The sequence below is a fragment of the Quercus lobata genome, chromosome 7 (assembly GCF_001633185.2).
Source record: "Quercus lobata isolate SW786 chromosome 7, ValleyOak3.0 Primary Assembly, whole genome shotgun sequence".
In the NCBI taxonomy this organism is placed as follows: domain Eukaryota; kingdom Viridiplantae; phylum Streptophyta; class Magnoliopsida; order Fagales; family Fagaceae; genus Quercus; species Quercus lobata.
Genome location: NC_044910.1, coordinates 4,550,897 through 4,564,629, shown reverse-complemented (window position 1 = coordinate 4,564,629; position 13,733 = coordinate 4,550,897). Strand labels below are relative to the sequence as shown.

Here is a 13,733-nt window from a genome sequence, read left to right as displayed (position 1 = left end):
TACTTCCTAAACCTCTTATTCTATCCAACTATTTTTGAACAAAACCTCTCTAACCTCTTCCGAACTCGCAAAAAGAAAACTCCTATTGCTCTATCTTTTTCTAGGACTTACTTTATGAAGGGTTTTCATGACTTAAATTTCATGTGAATTTGGGAGCGGAGGGAAAAGAGTTTCTTCAATAATTAGAAATATTTTTACTTGGGACAAGAAATATATACCAGTATAGGATCTAACAACCAACCTGAAAGCAATCAGCACCAAGATAGCTTTGCAGCATTCGGATAACAGATGCACCTTTTATGTAACTTATCGAGTCAATTATTTCATCAATCTCACTAGCATGATTTATCTTCACCTAAAAAGGTACGCTTAAATTGAGATATACTCAAAAAAGTAATAATACTAATTCCTTAAAGCAATTATAGTACCTCAATGGGATGGGACTCTCTAAGCCCATCCATCTCAAGACCCTCTGTATATTCATCAAGAAACTGAGTCCACACTTCCCATTCTGGGAACAAGCGATCAGCTGCTAAATAACTGACCTGCACATATTGAAATAAACGATATATAATTTACAGCACACAGTGTAATAAGGAATAATATATAGACACATGATCCATGCTGGCTGTGAGAAAAAAAAAAAAAAAAAAAAAAAAAAAAAAAAAAAAAAACCAAACCATTTACAAAGAGCTTGGGCTACGTTCCAACAAAAAAAAAATTATGTAGTTTAATTTAATAAGGAAAAATATTTTTTCACACTAGCTCACATCTACTATTTCAAATACATATCTGCAACTAATGCAAGAATGTCCACTTTTAACAATGTCAACATTTTAACACAAAAAAAGAAAAGAAAAAAAAGATGTGAAATAGTGGATTAATAATGATAATGAAGTTAGGCTCAAGCCAACCTTTTGAGGCATGATTGATAAAAAAATCAAATTAAAACATAGTATTAAGTAGTTAGCGGAACTTAAGGCTTGACTTTTACATATATATATATATATATATATATATATATAGTTTAAATGAACTTTCTTTAAGAAAGTTATAAACATGTTGAGTCCAGCGCCTGATAGAAGGTGCAAGAATTCCTCATTGGTTTTGGAATCCCACATTGGTTAGAAGAATAATAAGGAGGTGCACCAATTATATTAAAAGAGTTAGTCTCATATTGAAAAGAGAAGTAGTAAGGAGTGTTGTCCCTTATAAAAGGAGTGGTAAAGTAGCTTTATTGTGTGTGAGAGTTAGAGCAAAGCTTTGTCTTGTACAAGGGATAGACTAACTTTGCCTAGTGATTAGCGTGAGGCACCTTTGGGTGTATTGGGATTTTGGGTTAGTTTATTGTTGAGAGTTTTTGTGATTGTAATTCCTATTATTAATAGTAAATTTTGTTGTGATTGCCTGCAAAGTTAGGCTTGGAGTTAGCCTAACCAAGTTAAATCTTGTGTATTGCGCAGCTTGCTATTTTATTATTTTGCATGTACTTTCACAACAAAACAATGACATATAAATAGTCTAATTCATAGCAAAAAGTTATGTGTGAAGACAAGGTTAATGAACTTTATTTTATAGGGCCATAAATGACGAAAATTAGCCTACCAAATTAACTTGATCGATATCACCTAAAGCATAACTAAGTATATGTAAGCATGTATTTTGAAATATATAAACAGTTAATGAGAAGGAAATAATCCTATCAAAAGATGTGTGAACAAGCTTTAGCTTAATGAACAAAATAAATGATGTAAGGATGAACATATTATCTAGCTTGGTGATAAAATTGAGCCTGGCTCATTTTCAAAACATAATTATAAAAGCCAATCTGGAAATTTTAATCAGCAGCTCAGTTTGGATCATTTTCAACCCAATGCAATAAATACCCATGTTGCGAACCCCTCATTCAGCCACAAATGAGTCCGCCATTCCATCGTTACAAGATTGCCAAACCACTGATGTGCTAGTTCGTGGGCTACAGCAATCACAACCTGAGACAAATAATAATTAAACATTTTGTGTAGTGTTATTTAAACAATAGCTTCATACTATATTAGCCAAACAAAATTCTAACAAAAGTAGCAACATTCACAACATGCATATTACCCTCTGCTTATCAGCAGCTGTGGAATGCTGAACATCATAGAGCAAAGCTGTTTCACAGTATGTAACCAAACCATAATTCTCCATGGATCCAAAAGCAAAATCAGGAATTGCAACCATATCCAATTTGGGAAGAGAGTAAGGCACTGCAAAGTATCTGCAGAAATTATCATGGTTAATTGGAATTTCAAATAATACAACATAAGAACAAAAATGTAACGACTTATTGGATCACCAATAACCATGATCCAGTGTCCACTATTTAGCTAAGGACTTGTATGTTGTGTCTTGTGATCAGTAGTTTGGTTGCGATTCACAGTAAAACTTACTCTTTGTATAATTCAAGTGTCCTAACAGCAACATCCAATGCGAATTTCCCTTGATTTACTTTACCAACCTGACAGTATACTCGAACTTCAACTCCTGTAAAGTCATGTAAGATTACACTATCAAGAACAAGGATCATATTATACCACAAGAAACAGTGAACATAGTGTAATGTTTTACCATCAGATGTAAGATGTTCCACATAATCAAACAAACCAACAACAATTGCCACCAAATATGTAGACATGATTGGTGATTCTTGATATGAAACTGTCTTCAAATCCCCATCCACTTTTTCTTCAATAATTGGCATGTTGGAAAGAGCTACTAGTTGTGATGGCACATCCAATGTGATTTTGAACGTAGCCTGCAAAACTCAATGCCCAAAAAGAAGGGCCAAATAAGCTTTTGTTTGCATTCATTTGAAACAGAATCAAGCAAATCTACTTCCGAACCAAAAATAATTTAGTCACAAGATCTTAAATTAACCGCGAGAGAGAGAGATTGTGTCACCTTGCAAGCAGGTTCATCCCAACAAGGAAAGCATCGCCTAGCATCATCTGGTTTAAACTGTGTAACTGCCATATTCTTCTTCTCACCATTGTGCTCATATGTACTGGAAAGCAAAATCATTTATTAATTTATATACACATTACTAATAAAATTCTCATTTACCAGAAAATAGAAGGCATTTATAATTAGCTCCATTCATAAGTAAATCGTGAAGGGTGAAATCATAGGTTCAATCCCATTAAAGAGAGTATATACATTAACATAAACCTTTAATTAATATGGTCAAAGGCCTGCCTGATAATCTGAAACAGAATTTGGAAATAAAAATTAATCATTTTAAGTATATTTGAATTTAAAAGAACTTTTTTTTAAAATTATTTTTTATTTTTTTAACTGTTTTTTTCAAATTGATAATAAAAACTAAATTCAACACTTACCTAAATGGGAAAAAAATCAATTAAAATTTTTAAGTAATTTACATCCTAGTTGGTCTTATACAAGTGGAATGCAAAACATAATTTTATAAAAATGATTCTCATTCCCAAGAACTGAACCCATTTTTTGTCATCACATACACATGCACATCTTCACTGCCACAAACACATTTTGACTGAACCCCACTGACAATTTGCTGAGATAACAAGTTGTGATTGGAATAATATGGTATTTGCATAGAAACATGTATACTAAGGAGATAAGTTGTAATTGAAGTAACATTACTTTTTGTATGGATCTACCACTTACATCACTTTTATTATTCACCAACCATATTAGATTAAGGTCAACAAAAGTGAACAAAAAATATTATGAAAAATTTTGTGTCTCTAAACTTTTTGCAATAAAAATATGCGACAATTGGTTCTATAGATTTGACTAGCTAAAGGCGAGTCTAGGGTTTTTCTTTAAAAAAATTCCCTTGTTTTATCCCCCCCCCCCAAAAAAAAAAAAAACCTTTTTGCAACAAAAATATGTACCTTATATAAAAGCCCTTCATTTTGTCATTTAAAGATCCTTGAAAGTGGATAGTGAGAAGTCCGAGACCAATGGGAAGAGTGTCAACAAAGTTCAAAACCAAAATCTCGTCCTCTTCAACCACATCAACTTTTAAAGGCTTTAACACCTGCACAAATCCAAAGGAAAAAAAATGGCTATTAAGTCTTAATTTTTGAACTATGTAGCCAAACAACCCCTTTTTAAATTATGTAGCAAAATACCCTTATTTTGGAACTTGATATTGCTGATGTCGAGTTTTACCTAAAACTTGATATTACCAATCTTGAGTATTGTGCATAATCTTGAGTATTATGCATAATTTTAAGTGGAACTTCTACGCAAAATTTTCAAAAAAAATTTAAGTGGCAAAATACGCATAGAACTCAACATTAGTAATATCGCGTTCTAAATCAAGGGTATTTTGTTATATTGTTTGAAAAGTAGGCTGTTTGGTTACATAGTTCAAAAATTAAGGCTAAATAGTTATTTTTTGCCAAATCCAAATCTTTATTCATTCAACATTTTATTTTTAAAAGACATGTCATTTGGTTTGTCATGATAAATGCAAATTCAGTCAATGAGTCTCACATTCAAATAATCACAAGGTTGACTATTTTTTTGAATAAGCTAGAGCTCATACAACGCAAAAACAAAATAAATCAATCAAGCTAAAGTTTAACAATGTTACAAATATATTAGTCCAATATAATAGGCTTAAACCTAATCCTACTTTATGAGTAAGTCAAGTCTCCTACTTATACTAGAAGTCTACTAACCATAGTTACTATATGATTAGTCTCAAAGTTTAGCCTATTATAAGTACTCATGTTGAGTTCATTATAACAAAGGATGTGTACTACACTCATATGATAAAAATGTAGCCCTTAAGTAAACTAAATTACGTAATCCATGTATTCTTGTGTTCTCTATTTGTATCTATTCTAACATATTCAACAAACAAGATATTTTAGGATGTTAAGTTAAAGCACTTACAACAAAACCTTTTACCATTAGTTTAAACTAACTTTAAAAGTAAAGTTAGGCTGATAGATAAGATAGGTATTACCTGCTGCATAGAATTAGAAGAGTGTGCAGCTGGGTGGGTGAAAGATACGGAGGTGGTATCGATGGAGAGTTCAGCGGCGTTGAGGACGATGAAACTGGTATCTGCCACGATTTTGAGCTCAATAGCCACGGAGCCAGCAAACTTGCACGTGGTGAGGTTCGGTTTCAGCTTTATGTCATAGCGTTTTGGGACAGCGAATTTTGGGAGCCGAGGTTGCCCTTTGAATTCCTCCATGGAAACCATAACTTTCATATTCTTTCGCTTAAAAGAAAAAAAAAATAGAGTAATTAAGAATTGAAGTTGAAACGGAAAGAGTAGACATTGGGCTATTTAGAGTTCTGAGAATTTATATAGATTGACAAATGATAAACTATTTTTATTTATTTTTTCATGTGGAGAATTTAAAAATAGATTTATTGTTTCATAAATGATAAGAGAATATAACTATATATATAAATAATTTTTCCGCGCATTACTCGAGTTAGCGACTAGTAAATATATTAAGTGCACATCTTTATTAATATTGTCATCCTAGATGATCAAATGATGATGACAATGAATATAGAATGAGAAACTATGTCAAATGTTTCAATAATATGGTATTTTTTTGGATAGGTTACGAGATAATCTATGAACAATGAACTCATACGTTAGAAACCTAAGTCTTAAAGAAGTTATGTGGTACGTAGTAGTAGGTTTGTTCATACTGCTAAATTGATAACAAGAAATACTAATTTCAAAATTTCATACCGAATCGGGACGCCGCCTATTTCTTATGTAAAAATAACTCGCCAGAGCGAGGAGCAATCCACAGCCGATGCCCTTAATGTACGACATATTTGGCAAATTTTAGAGATACCCAGTTGGAGAAAAAAAATAAACTCAGATATTATTGTATCAATATCAATTTCAGAGTCAAAGATTTGTCACTTTTTTTTATAATGATTTTAAGGTTACCATTGTAAGGACAGTCCGGGCTTCTTAAATAGAAGAGCAGTTGAGTGAAAGAGGAGGAGATTAAAGCTTAAGCTTGATATGGAAAGAAGAAAGCAATCTATTCTTTTCTCTTCCTTTCCACTCATTCTTATCCAATTTTCATCTTGAAGAATTTATTTTGTCTTTTGCTTCCTTTCTCTCCCTTTCCTTAAGATTTATACTTGTCTCTGTATCAATTTCTTCTCCTCCTCTGTTATCATTCTTACGCAATGTCATCTTGAAAAAGAAGATTGTGCAAGATTTATTTGTTTAACGTTTCTTAATAGCTTGTTTTGTGTTTTACTTTTGGTCACTGCCTTTTAGTTTTGGGACTATGGTTGTACCATCGCTAGGCAACAACCAATTGAAATGACTAGGAATCAGTTTACTTCGGGAAAAGGCAACGAAATTGGTTTGAAACATTTTGATTATCACTGCAGAACTATGACAAGCAGTAAAGGGGAAGATGCAAAGCCTCAATGTAATATATACTTTTGTCCTTTAAAAATTTTGTATTTTCATTGGGATAATTATTTGATGTCCATGAATTCCAAAGAAGATCTCGTCCCTTATTGACTATTATTTATTTTTCATTTGCTCTAACATAGTAGTAAATTACCAGCATTTTGCCTACAAATTTTGATTCTTTGAATGTACAAAAATTCTGAATTTGATTTTGGTGTAAATGGTATTGATTCTCTCGCATCCATTTTTTAAAATATGCATTTTCTTGTTTCATGTACATTTTCACGTTTAACATATCTTTAAACATGGATTTTCGCATTTCAAAATGTGTACACCAGTGTATTAATTGTGAATATTAGATGAGAAGTACTTTTTTTCCCAAGTTTGTTAACGTGTGCCCTTAGGGCATTAGGAAATTTTTAATGAGAAATGCTAATACTACAAAAATAGTTGAAAAAAAATAGTGGGTCCATAGGGGTACACATCTCCACCACTTACAACTTATTACCACACGACGAGTTGTGATAAAAATTGTAATATTTTTTGTGGCATTAGCATTTCTCTTTTTTAATGGATAATTTTAGGAAATATTTGATACTTACTTTCATGAGAAATATAAGAAGTTGTTAAAAGGTTACTTGTTTCTTTTCTCATAAAAAAGTTTATAAACCAACACCTTTTGAGCACCCATTAATTTTTCCCGTACAATAATTAATAATTATATAACTGAAGAAGGGGGTAGAATTTGAATTCTGGCAATACCATGAATTGATTGTGTTAGGGTACATTTTTTTAAGTACCACCTATTTATTTTCAAACACCACTAATAAGTTATTGGGCTTTTCTCAAATATTATTTTGCCCTATTATTATGTTGACCACAAATATTTCATATCTTAATATCTAAATTGGGTCATGATATAAACTATCACAAAAAACCCAAAAAACTCATATTTTATCAAATTTTATTATTATTATTTAGTTAAGCCCAAAACCGGCCTTATGAGCCCAATACACACGTTCCATTCTATTTAAAGTCCAAGAATACTTATGCTTGGCAATATTTTAAAAACCTATGATTCAAGTCTATGGTAAAACAATTTTATCAACGGAATTCAAATCCATGATCAAAGCTCATGATTTAAACCCATGGCAATTTAGTTATCAAAAGCCTAGTTCTTACTGGCAATATCAAAAAAATCCAATTTTCATTGGTAACATTAAAAGCCCAGTTCTCGCTGGCAATATCATAAAAGCCCAATTCCCATTGACAACATCAAAAGCCCAATTCTCGCTGGCAAGATCAAAAAAGCCCAATTCTTATTGGCAACATCAAAAGCCCAAGCTAACTACTTGGCACTATTTTATCAAAAGTCTAAGCTAACTATTTAATACTATTTTATCATAAGTCCAAGGTTATTAATACTTGGCAAAATACTATATCATAAGTATTTCACTTAAAAGTCCAATGATGAACAATACTTTAAGTTCTTAAACCTATTACTATAATATTACAAGCCCATGAAATCTATGGCAATTATCTATTTTCAAAACTCATGGCAATCATCTTATAAAAGCCCATGGAAAATTATGATTATTTATCTTAGACCCATGATATTTATTTATTTCATATCACATTATAAACTAGTAGTCATTATTTATCTTATATCACAATATTCATAATATTTATTTCCAAAACTCATGATAATCATTTATCCTACAAACCCATTATGATTATCTATAGAAAAACTCATGAGAATATCACATTATTCCACTATAGTGGTTGTTACCATATTTTATTTGAAACTTGTGGATATTGTCTCTATTTAAAACCCATGATAAATATTATTCTCAAGAAATATTGGAGGTCATTATTTAAAAGCCTCAAAGAAAATATCATTTACAAAAATAAACCATAGCAAAAATTATGAGAAACTATACAAGTTGTTATTTAAAACCCATGGAAATTAATACCTAAAACCTATCATATATATTTATTAAAGCTCATGGATTCATTCCATTTTTACTAACAACTAAAGCTCAAGTTGAATAAAAATCCATAGCAATATATGGTAGCTTTGTCCATTTTGTAGGGCTCTTAATGAGAAATAAAAATGATAGGCCCAAGTGGAGAGAACCACCATGTCAAAGGCCCACCAAAATACTCAACCCTCATGGCCAAGTCCAACATGAAGTCTCTGCCAAAATAGTCCATGTGTGCAAACTGACCCAGCTAGAGAACTTCATTCAATTCTGCCTTCTGCTGGAGGTTGTCTCAAGAAGCAACCAAGCTCCCAAACCAAATTAGCCAACTCTGATGTGAATAGTACTAGAGGCTGACACCTAAAGGCTAATGGGCAATAAACATCCTTCCTCTCCAAGTTTTGGTCACAACTTAAGGAAGGCATAACCAAGACCTCCAAGCGAACTAAATAGTTTATTTTATTACCAAAAATGTATGTAGTTGATTCATAAACCAAGCCCATGAACCCTAAAGGGGAAAATTTAGGAACATGTGGTTTGGAGGGCATAAAGGGATCTCCAGCATAACCCTCTAAAGTAAATGTAAACTTTGACACCTAGCTTGGGGTGTTGAATCCTACTTTTTAGGGTCCAAATCTCAATTGCAGTACTAGGATTTCTCCTTAATACCTGCCTTAATCCCATTGGCTGAACACAATCTCAGAATTCTTAGCATTTAATGTATGATTATGCTGATTTTTACCCATGTGTGACATTGCCCAAAGAAGCAAAATAGCCCCAAAAGCAAATCTCCAATTTCAGGCCAAATCCTAGGATAATTATATCAGCTATTGATGTGCATTGATAATAGCTTAATTTTGCATATTTATATCATTGTTAGAAAGTATTATCATACTTATTTTGAGTTAATTCATGCATTTTATATTTGGTTTTGGAATAATGTTGAATAATCAATTTTGTGCTTAATTGAATTTTATTGCGTGAATTTGTCTTTTGTAGGAGAATGGAATTAAGTTAGTGGATTTGTGCAAAGAAGAAAACTAATGAACTTTACTTTTACAAGGGCCATGATTAAGTTAAAGAAGGCCAACCCAATTAAATTTAAGTCCAATTGGAGTAAGGAATCAAAGGAAATTTGCACAAAATCCAAGTCCAATTCGGATTAGGATTCTAGCCTGCACATCAATTAGTATTTTTGGCATAACTTTCGGCTAAGATGTCCAATAGAGATGATACAACTTTGTAGTTTACCAAAAGTCCAAATTTTGACGTTAAATGGGTCAAAATCGTTGGTTAAGTAAAGCCTAAAAATATGGATTTTTCTCCAAACGGGAATTCAACTTGTAATAGGATTCCTTGAACTATTTAAAGGCTCTTTAGGGCAAAATTCATAAAGGCTAGTGCTAGGACTGAGATGTAAAATAGAAAATTGTAGCAAGAGACAGTGCCGCATGTGGCTTCCCTGTAACTTTTCTCCATGATAGCATTGTGACTATTTCTTTCTCTATTTTATTTGTCTATTAGTTTAATGTTTAGTATTTTATGAGTAGCTAAATTTATAATTAGGGTTGAGGATGAAACCTTATTAAGGATTATTAGTAATATTTGTGTGATTTGATTTTTCCCACAATAGTTTTTCTTTAATGATTTAAATTGTTCTTGCTTCATAACAATTGACTAAGATGGGATCCTAGATATGATTTCAATCATGTGTTTCTCATCATTTAAGATTTATCTTAATTAATTGAATGTTTGGTTTATTATTTCTTGATTATAAAATTAGATATCTCTTATGATTTGTTTGTCAATGAATACAATTGATGATTTGATTTTATACTTACAAAGTGAAGAAGAACATGCTTTTGATTTTTAAAACAAGGATTTTAATGAGAATATTTTCCATGATAGCAAGCTTGATTTCTAGATCATCATGTAGTAGTTGGTAAAAATTAATGATCATAAAATGCTGATATGAATTAACAAGGCAGATTCCAAAACCATAATTCCTTTCTCTAGATTGTTTACATCTCTTTACTACTTTATGTTATATTTTTGCTTAGTTTAATTATTTGCTTAGGATATTTAATTTCAAACAACCAATTTTTATTAAACTAGATTAGGATTAATTTGGTTAAGATTTGATTAATTTTCCTATGTTCATTCAAGTTCCTGTGGGTTCGACCTCGTTCTTGTCAAATTATATTTCGGTACGGTTCTTACACTTGCCAGTACTTTAAAATTTCACAACAGCTATTCTACCCCTAAATCAGTCCTACGTTTTGGAATTTTGCTAATTAATGCTCCCTTAAACTCCCCTATAAAAGCCTGAGCATATCAGCCCACAAGACACCCAAAAAAAAAAAAAAACCCTCTGAAAACCTCTATTATTCTTGTTATTCTGTCAAATTTCAGCTCGTAGTTAGCCCCATTGACCCACAAATAAGCCACTTCTGTCCATACCCACTTAGCTTCAGACATTCTCTTTCTTTTTCTGCATATACACATTGAAAATAGCTTAATTTTGCATATTTATATCATTATTAGAAAGCATTATCATACTTATTTTGAGTTAATTCATGCATTTTATAGTTGGTTTTGGAATAATACTAAATAATCAATTTTGTGCTTAATTGAATTTTAATGCGTGAATTTGTTTTTTGTAGGATGATGAAATTAAATAGGTGGATTTGTGCAAAGAAGAAATCTAATGGACTTTAATTTTACAAGGGCCATGATGAAGTCAAAGAAGGCCAACCCAATTATATTCAATTCCAATTGGAAAAAGGAATCAAAGGAAATTTGCACCAGATCCAAGTTCAATTCGGATTAGGATTCCAGCTTGCGTACCAGTTAGTATTTGAAGCATAAATTTCGGCTCAGATGTCCAATCGAGATGATTCAAGTTGGGCTTAAAGAGCTACAACTTTGTAGTTTACCAAAAGTCTGAATTATGAAGTTAAATGGGCCAAAAACGTCGATAAATTGAAGCCTAAAAACTTGAGATTTTCTCCAAACGGGGATTCAACTTTTAATAGGATTCCTTGACCTCTTTAAAGGCTCTTTAGAGCAAAATTCAGAGAGGAGCTGCCGTAGAACATAATTTAGGTTTTCTTAAAGTTTCTTTACAGTTTTTAGAGTTTTATTTGTATTATGGTTGTTTGAAGCCTTGCTAAGGCAAGGGGTGAAACCCGACCGTTTATTGGTATGTTCTTAACAATTATTTATTGGTTTTTGATAGAGAAGCGGAAAATAATCCATCTCTAGCTCGTCCAAATGGATCGTCCAGAGCCTACAGTGCAGGTTGATCCAAGAGTTAACCTAGAAGAAGGAGAAACGTTCATGGACAATGGCACCACTCTATAATTTAAGTCTCCCATGGACGACATGCTCGTCCATGAGGGTCGTCCATGAACAATCATTTGATACCCTTGGACGACCAAACCGTCCTACACCAGACGGACGAAAGCGCAACACTTAGAACTTTCGACTAAACCCGCAACTATCTCAACAAGTCCTTCAAATAAGTTAACTTCCGTTAGCGGTTACAGTTTTATAGCCGTTGAGGAAGTTAACTCCGGACTTGTTGGCTTCCACAAATCCTAGGGAGGTTATTGGACAAATAACCGTCCCAAGCTCCCTATATAAAGGACCGGTCTGAACCCGATAGCGGTAAGATTTTTCTGAGACAATTTCCCCAAATACTTGGAACATCCTTCTCTGCGAGACTAACTTCTCCATCGGAAGGGGTTTGACCAGTCTTCTCCGGTCTCCTCTTTGATTGTGTTTTGTTCCTTGCAGGCCTTCAACCGTTTCGATAGCCCACCGAAGCCAGGCCATCCACCTTACTGATTCGGAGCGATATCAGTTTTAATGCTTATGTTTTAATATTTTTTTTATTGTTTTACTCATCTAGAAAAGTGTTTAGTTTTGTATCATCCTTTGATTTATCGTAGACTCCGGGCACGTTAAATGTTTAGTAATCCCTGCGAACTAATTCACTAGTTTTGTTTTGCCTAAAATCGATCAATTTCATGAAACTACCTTAGACAATTAATTATTGAGTTTTTTTTGTTAAATCATCCTACTAAGATCATCCTTAGTATGAATTTTAGTTGAGTTATAAAATAAATATTGTTAAGACTACTAATAAATGTGTTGTGTGTGGACCCCTAAACCTTAGCGCCTTAATATATTGTTATTTTCTCTCAATTTAAAATACCTTTACTAAACCATCAAAAATCTCTTCAATTAAACTTTATTGTTTTAGTTTTATTCTCTTGTGGTTCACGAATCAAATCCCTTTTCCCTATGGATTCGACCTCAGACTTATCAAGTTATTACTTCACAACAATCCTGCATTTGGGAGTATTATTTAAGTTGCAGCAAGTTTTTGGCACCGTTGTCGGGGATTAGGCGATTAGAGTAGCGTTCCACTTTGTTTGGAGAGGTTTTAGGCATTAAATTTCTTCACATATTTGGTAATACCTCCCCAACTCTTTTCTTTTTAAGTAGTTTAGTTTTCCTTTAGAGTTTTTCTTTTATTTTTACTTCTTTTTATTGTTAAAGGTATTTCTTTTCTTTTCATTTCTTTTTCTTCTTCTTTCTTTCTTTACTATTGCATGCGTGTTTGGTGTCGTGAAAGTGATAATCGCTTGGTTAGAACTGAGTCTAATAATTTGTTTAGCAATTTATCTGATTCTTTCACACATTCTCACACACTTGATATCATGGCAGATTTAGAGAGTAATCATGGTGATGAGAATAATTTATATAATGATAACTTCCATGCTCACCAACCCATTAGAACTCTCAGGGATTATTTGCAACCTACCAGGAGTAGTGCACCATCATGCATCATTTTTCCAACTAATGCAAATAATTTTAATTTCAAGCCCGGTATGATTTCATTACTTCCCAAACTTCATGGCTTAGATACTGAAAATCTGTACCTACACTTTAAGGAATTTGAGGAGGTATGTTCTACCTTCTATGACAAATTTGTAATGAAGAGACCATTAGATTGAAGTTGTTCCCTTTTTCTCTTAAAGACAAGGCTAAAACTTGGCTTAATTCTTTGAGACCTAGGTCAATTGGTACTTGGTAAGAGATGCAAACTGAGTTTTTAAAGAAATTTTTTCCAATTCATAGGACTAACACATTTAAAAGACAAATAATGAATTTTTCATAAAAAGATAATAGACATTTTATCAATGTTGGGAAAGATTTAAAGATTTGCTTAATGCTTGTCCACATCATGGCTATGAAACTTGGCGTATAATTACTTTTTCTATGAAAGTTTAACTCCAAAG

General features: G+C 32.4%; 1 protein-coding gene across 1 annotated transcript in view; it reads right to left on the bottom strand.

Moving 5' to 3' along the window:
- Positions 1-5,932, bottom strand: part of LOC115951422 (aminopeptidase M1-like) — an 8,279-nt gene extending 2,347 nt beyond the window's left edge. The window contains exons 1-10 of the mRNA XM_031068634.1: positions 5,753-5,932; positions 5,003-5,263; positions 3,918-4,063; positions 2,944-3,046; positions 2,611-2,797; positions 2,433-2,526; positions 2,107-2,260; positions 1,887-1,991; positions 429-545; positions 242-355 (exon numbers count right to left, since the gene is read on the bottom strand). Of these exons, the coding sequence (XP_030924494.1) occupies positions 242-355; positions 429-545; positions 1,887-1,991; positions 2,107-2,260; positions 2,433-2,526; positions 2,611-2,797; positions 2,944-3,046; positions 3,918-4,063; positions 5,003-5,263; positions 5,753-5,839 (1,368 nt within the window). The 5' untranslated portion in view covers positions 5,840-5,932. The remainder of the gene's footprint in view (positions 1-241; positions 356-428; positions 546-1,886; positions 1,992-2,106; positions 2,261-2,432; positions 2,527-2,610; positions 2,798-2,943; positions 3,047-3,917; positions 4,064-5,002; positions 5,264-5,752) is intronic.
- Positions 5,933-13,733: the final 7,801 nt, after the last annotated feature.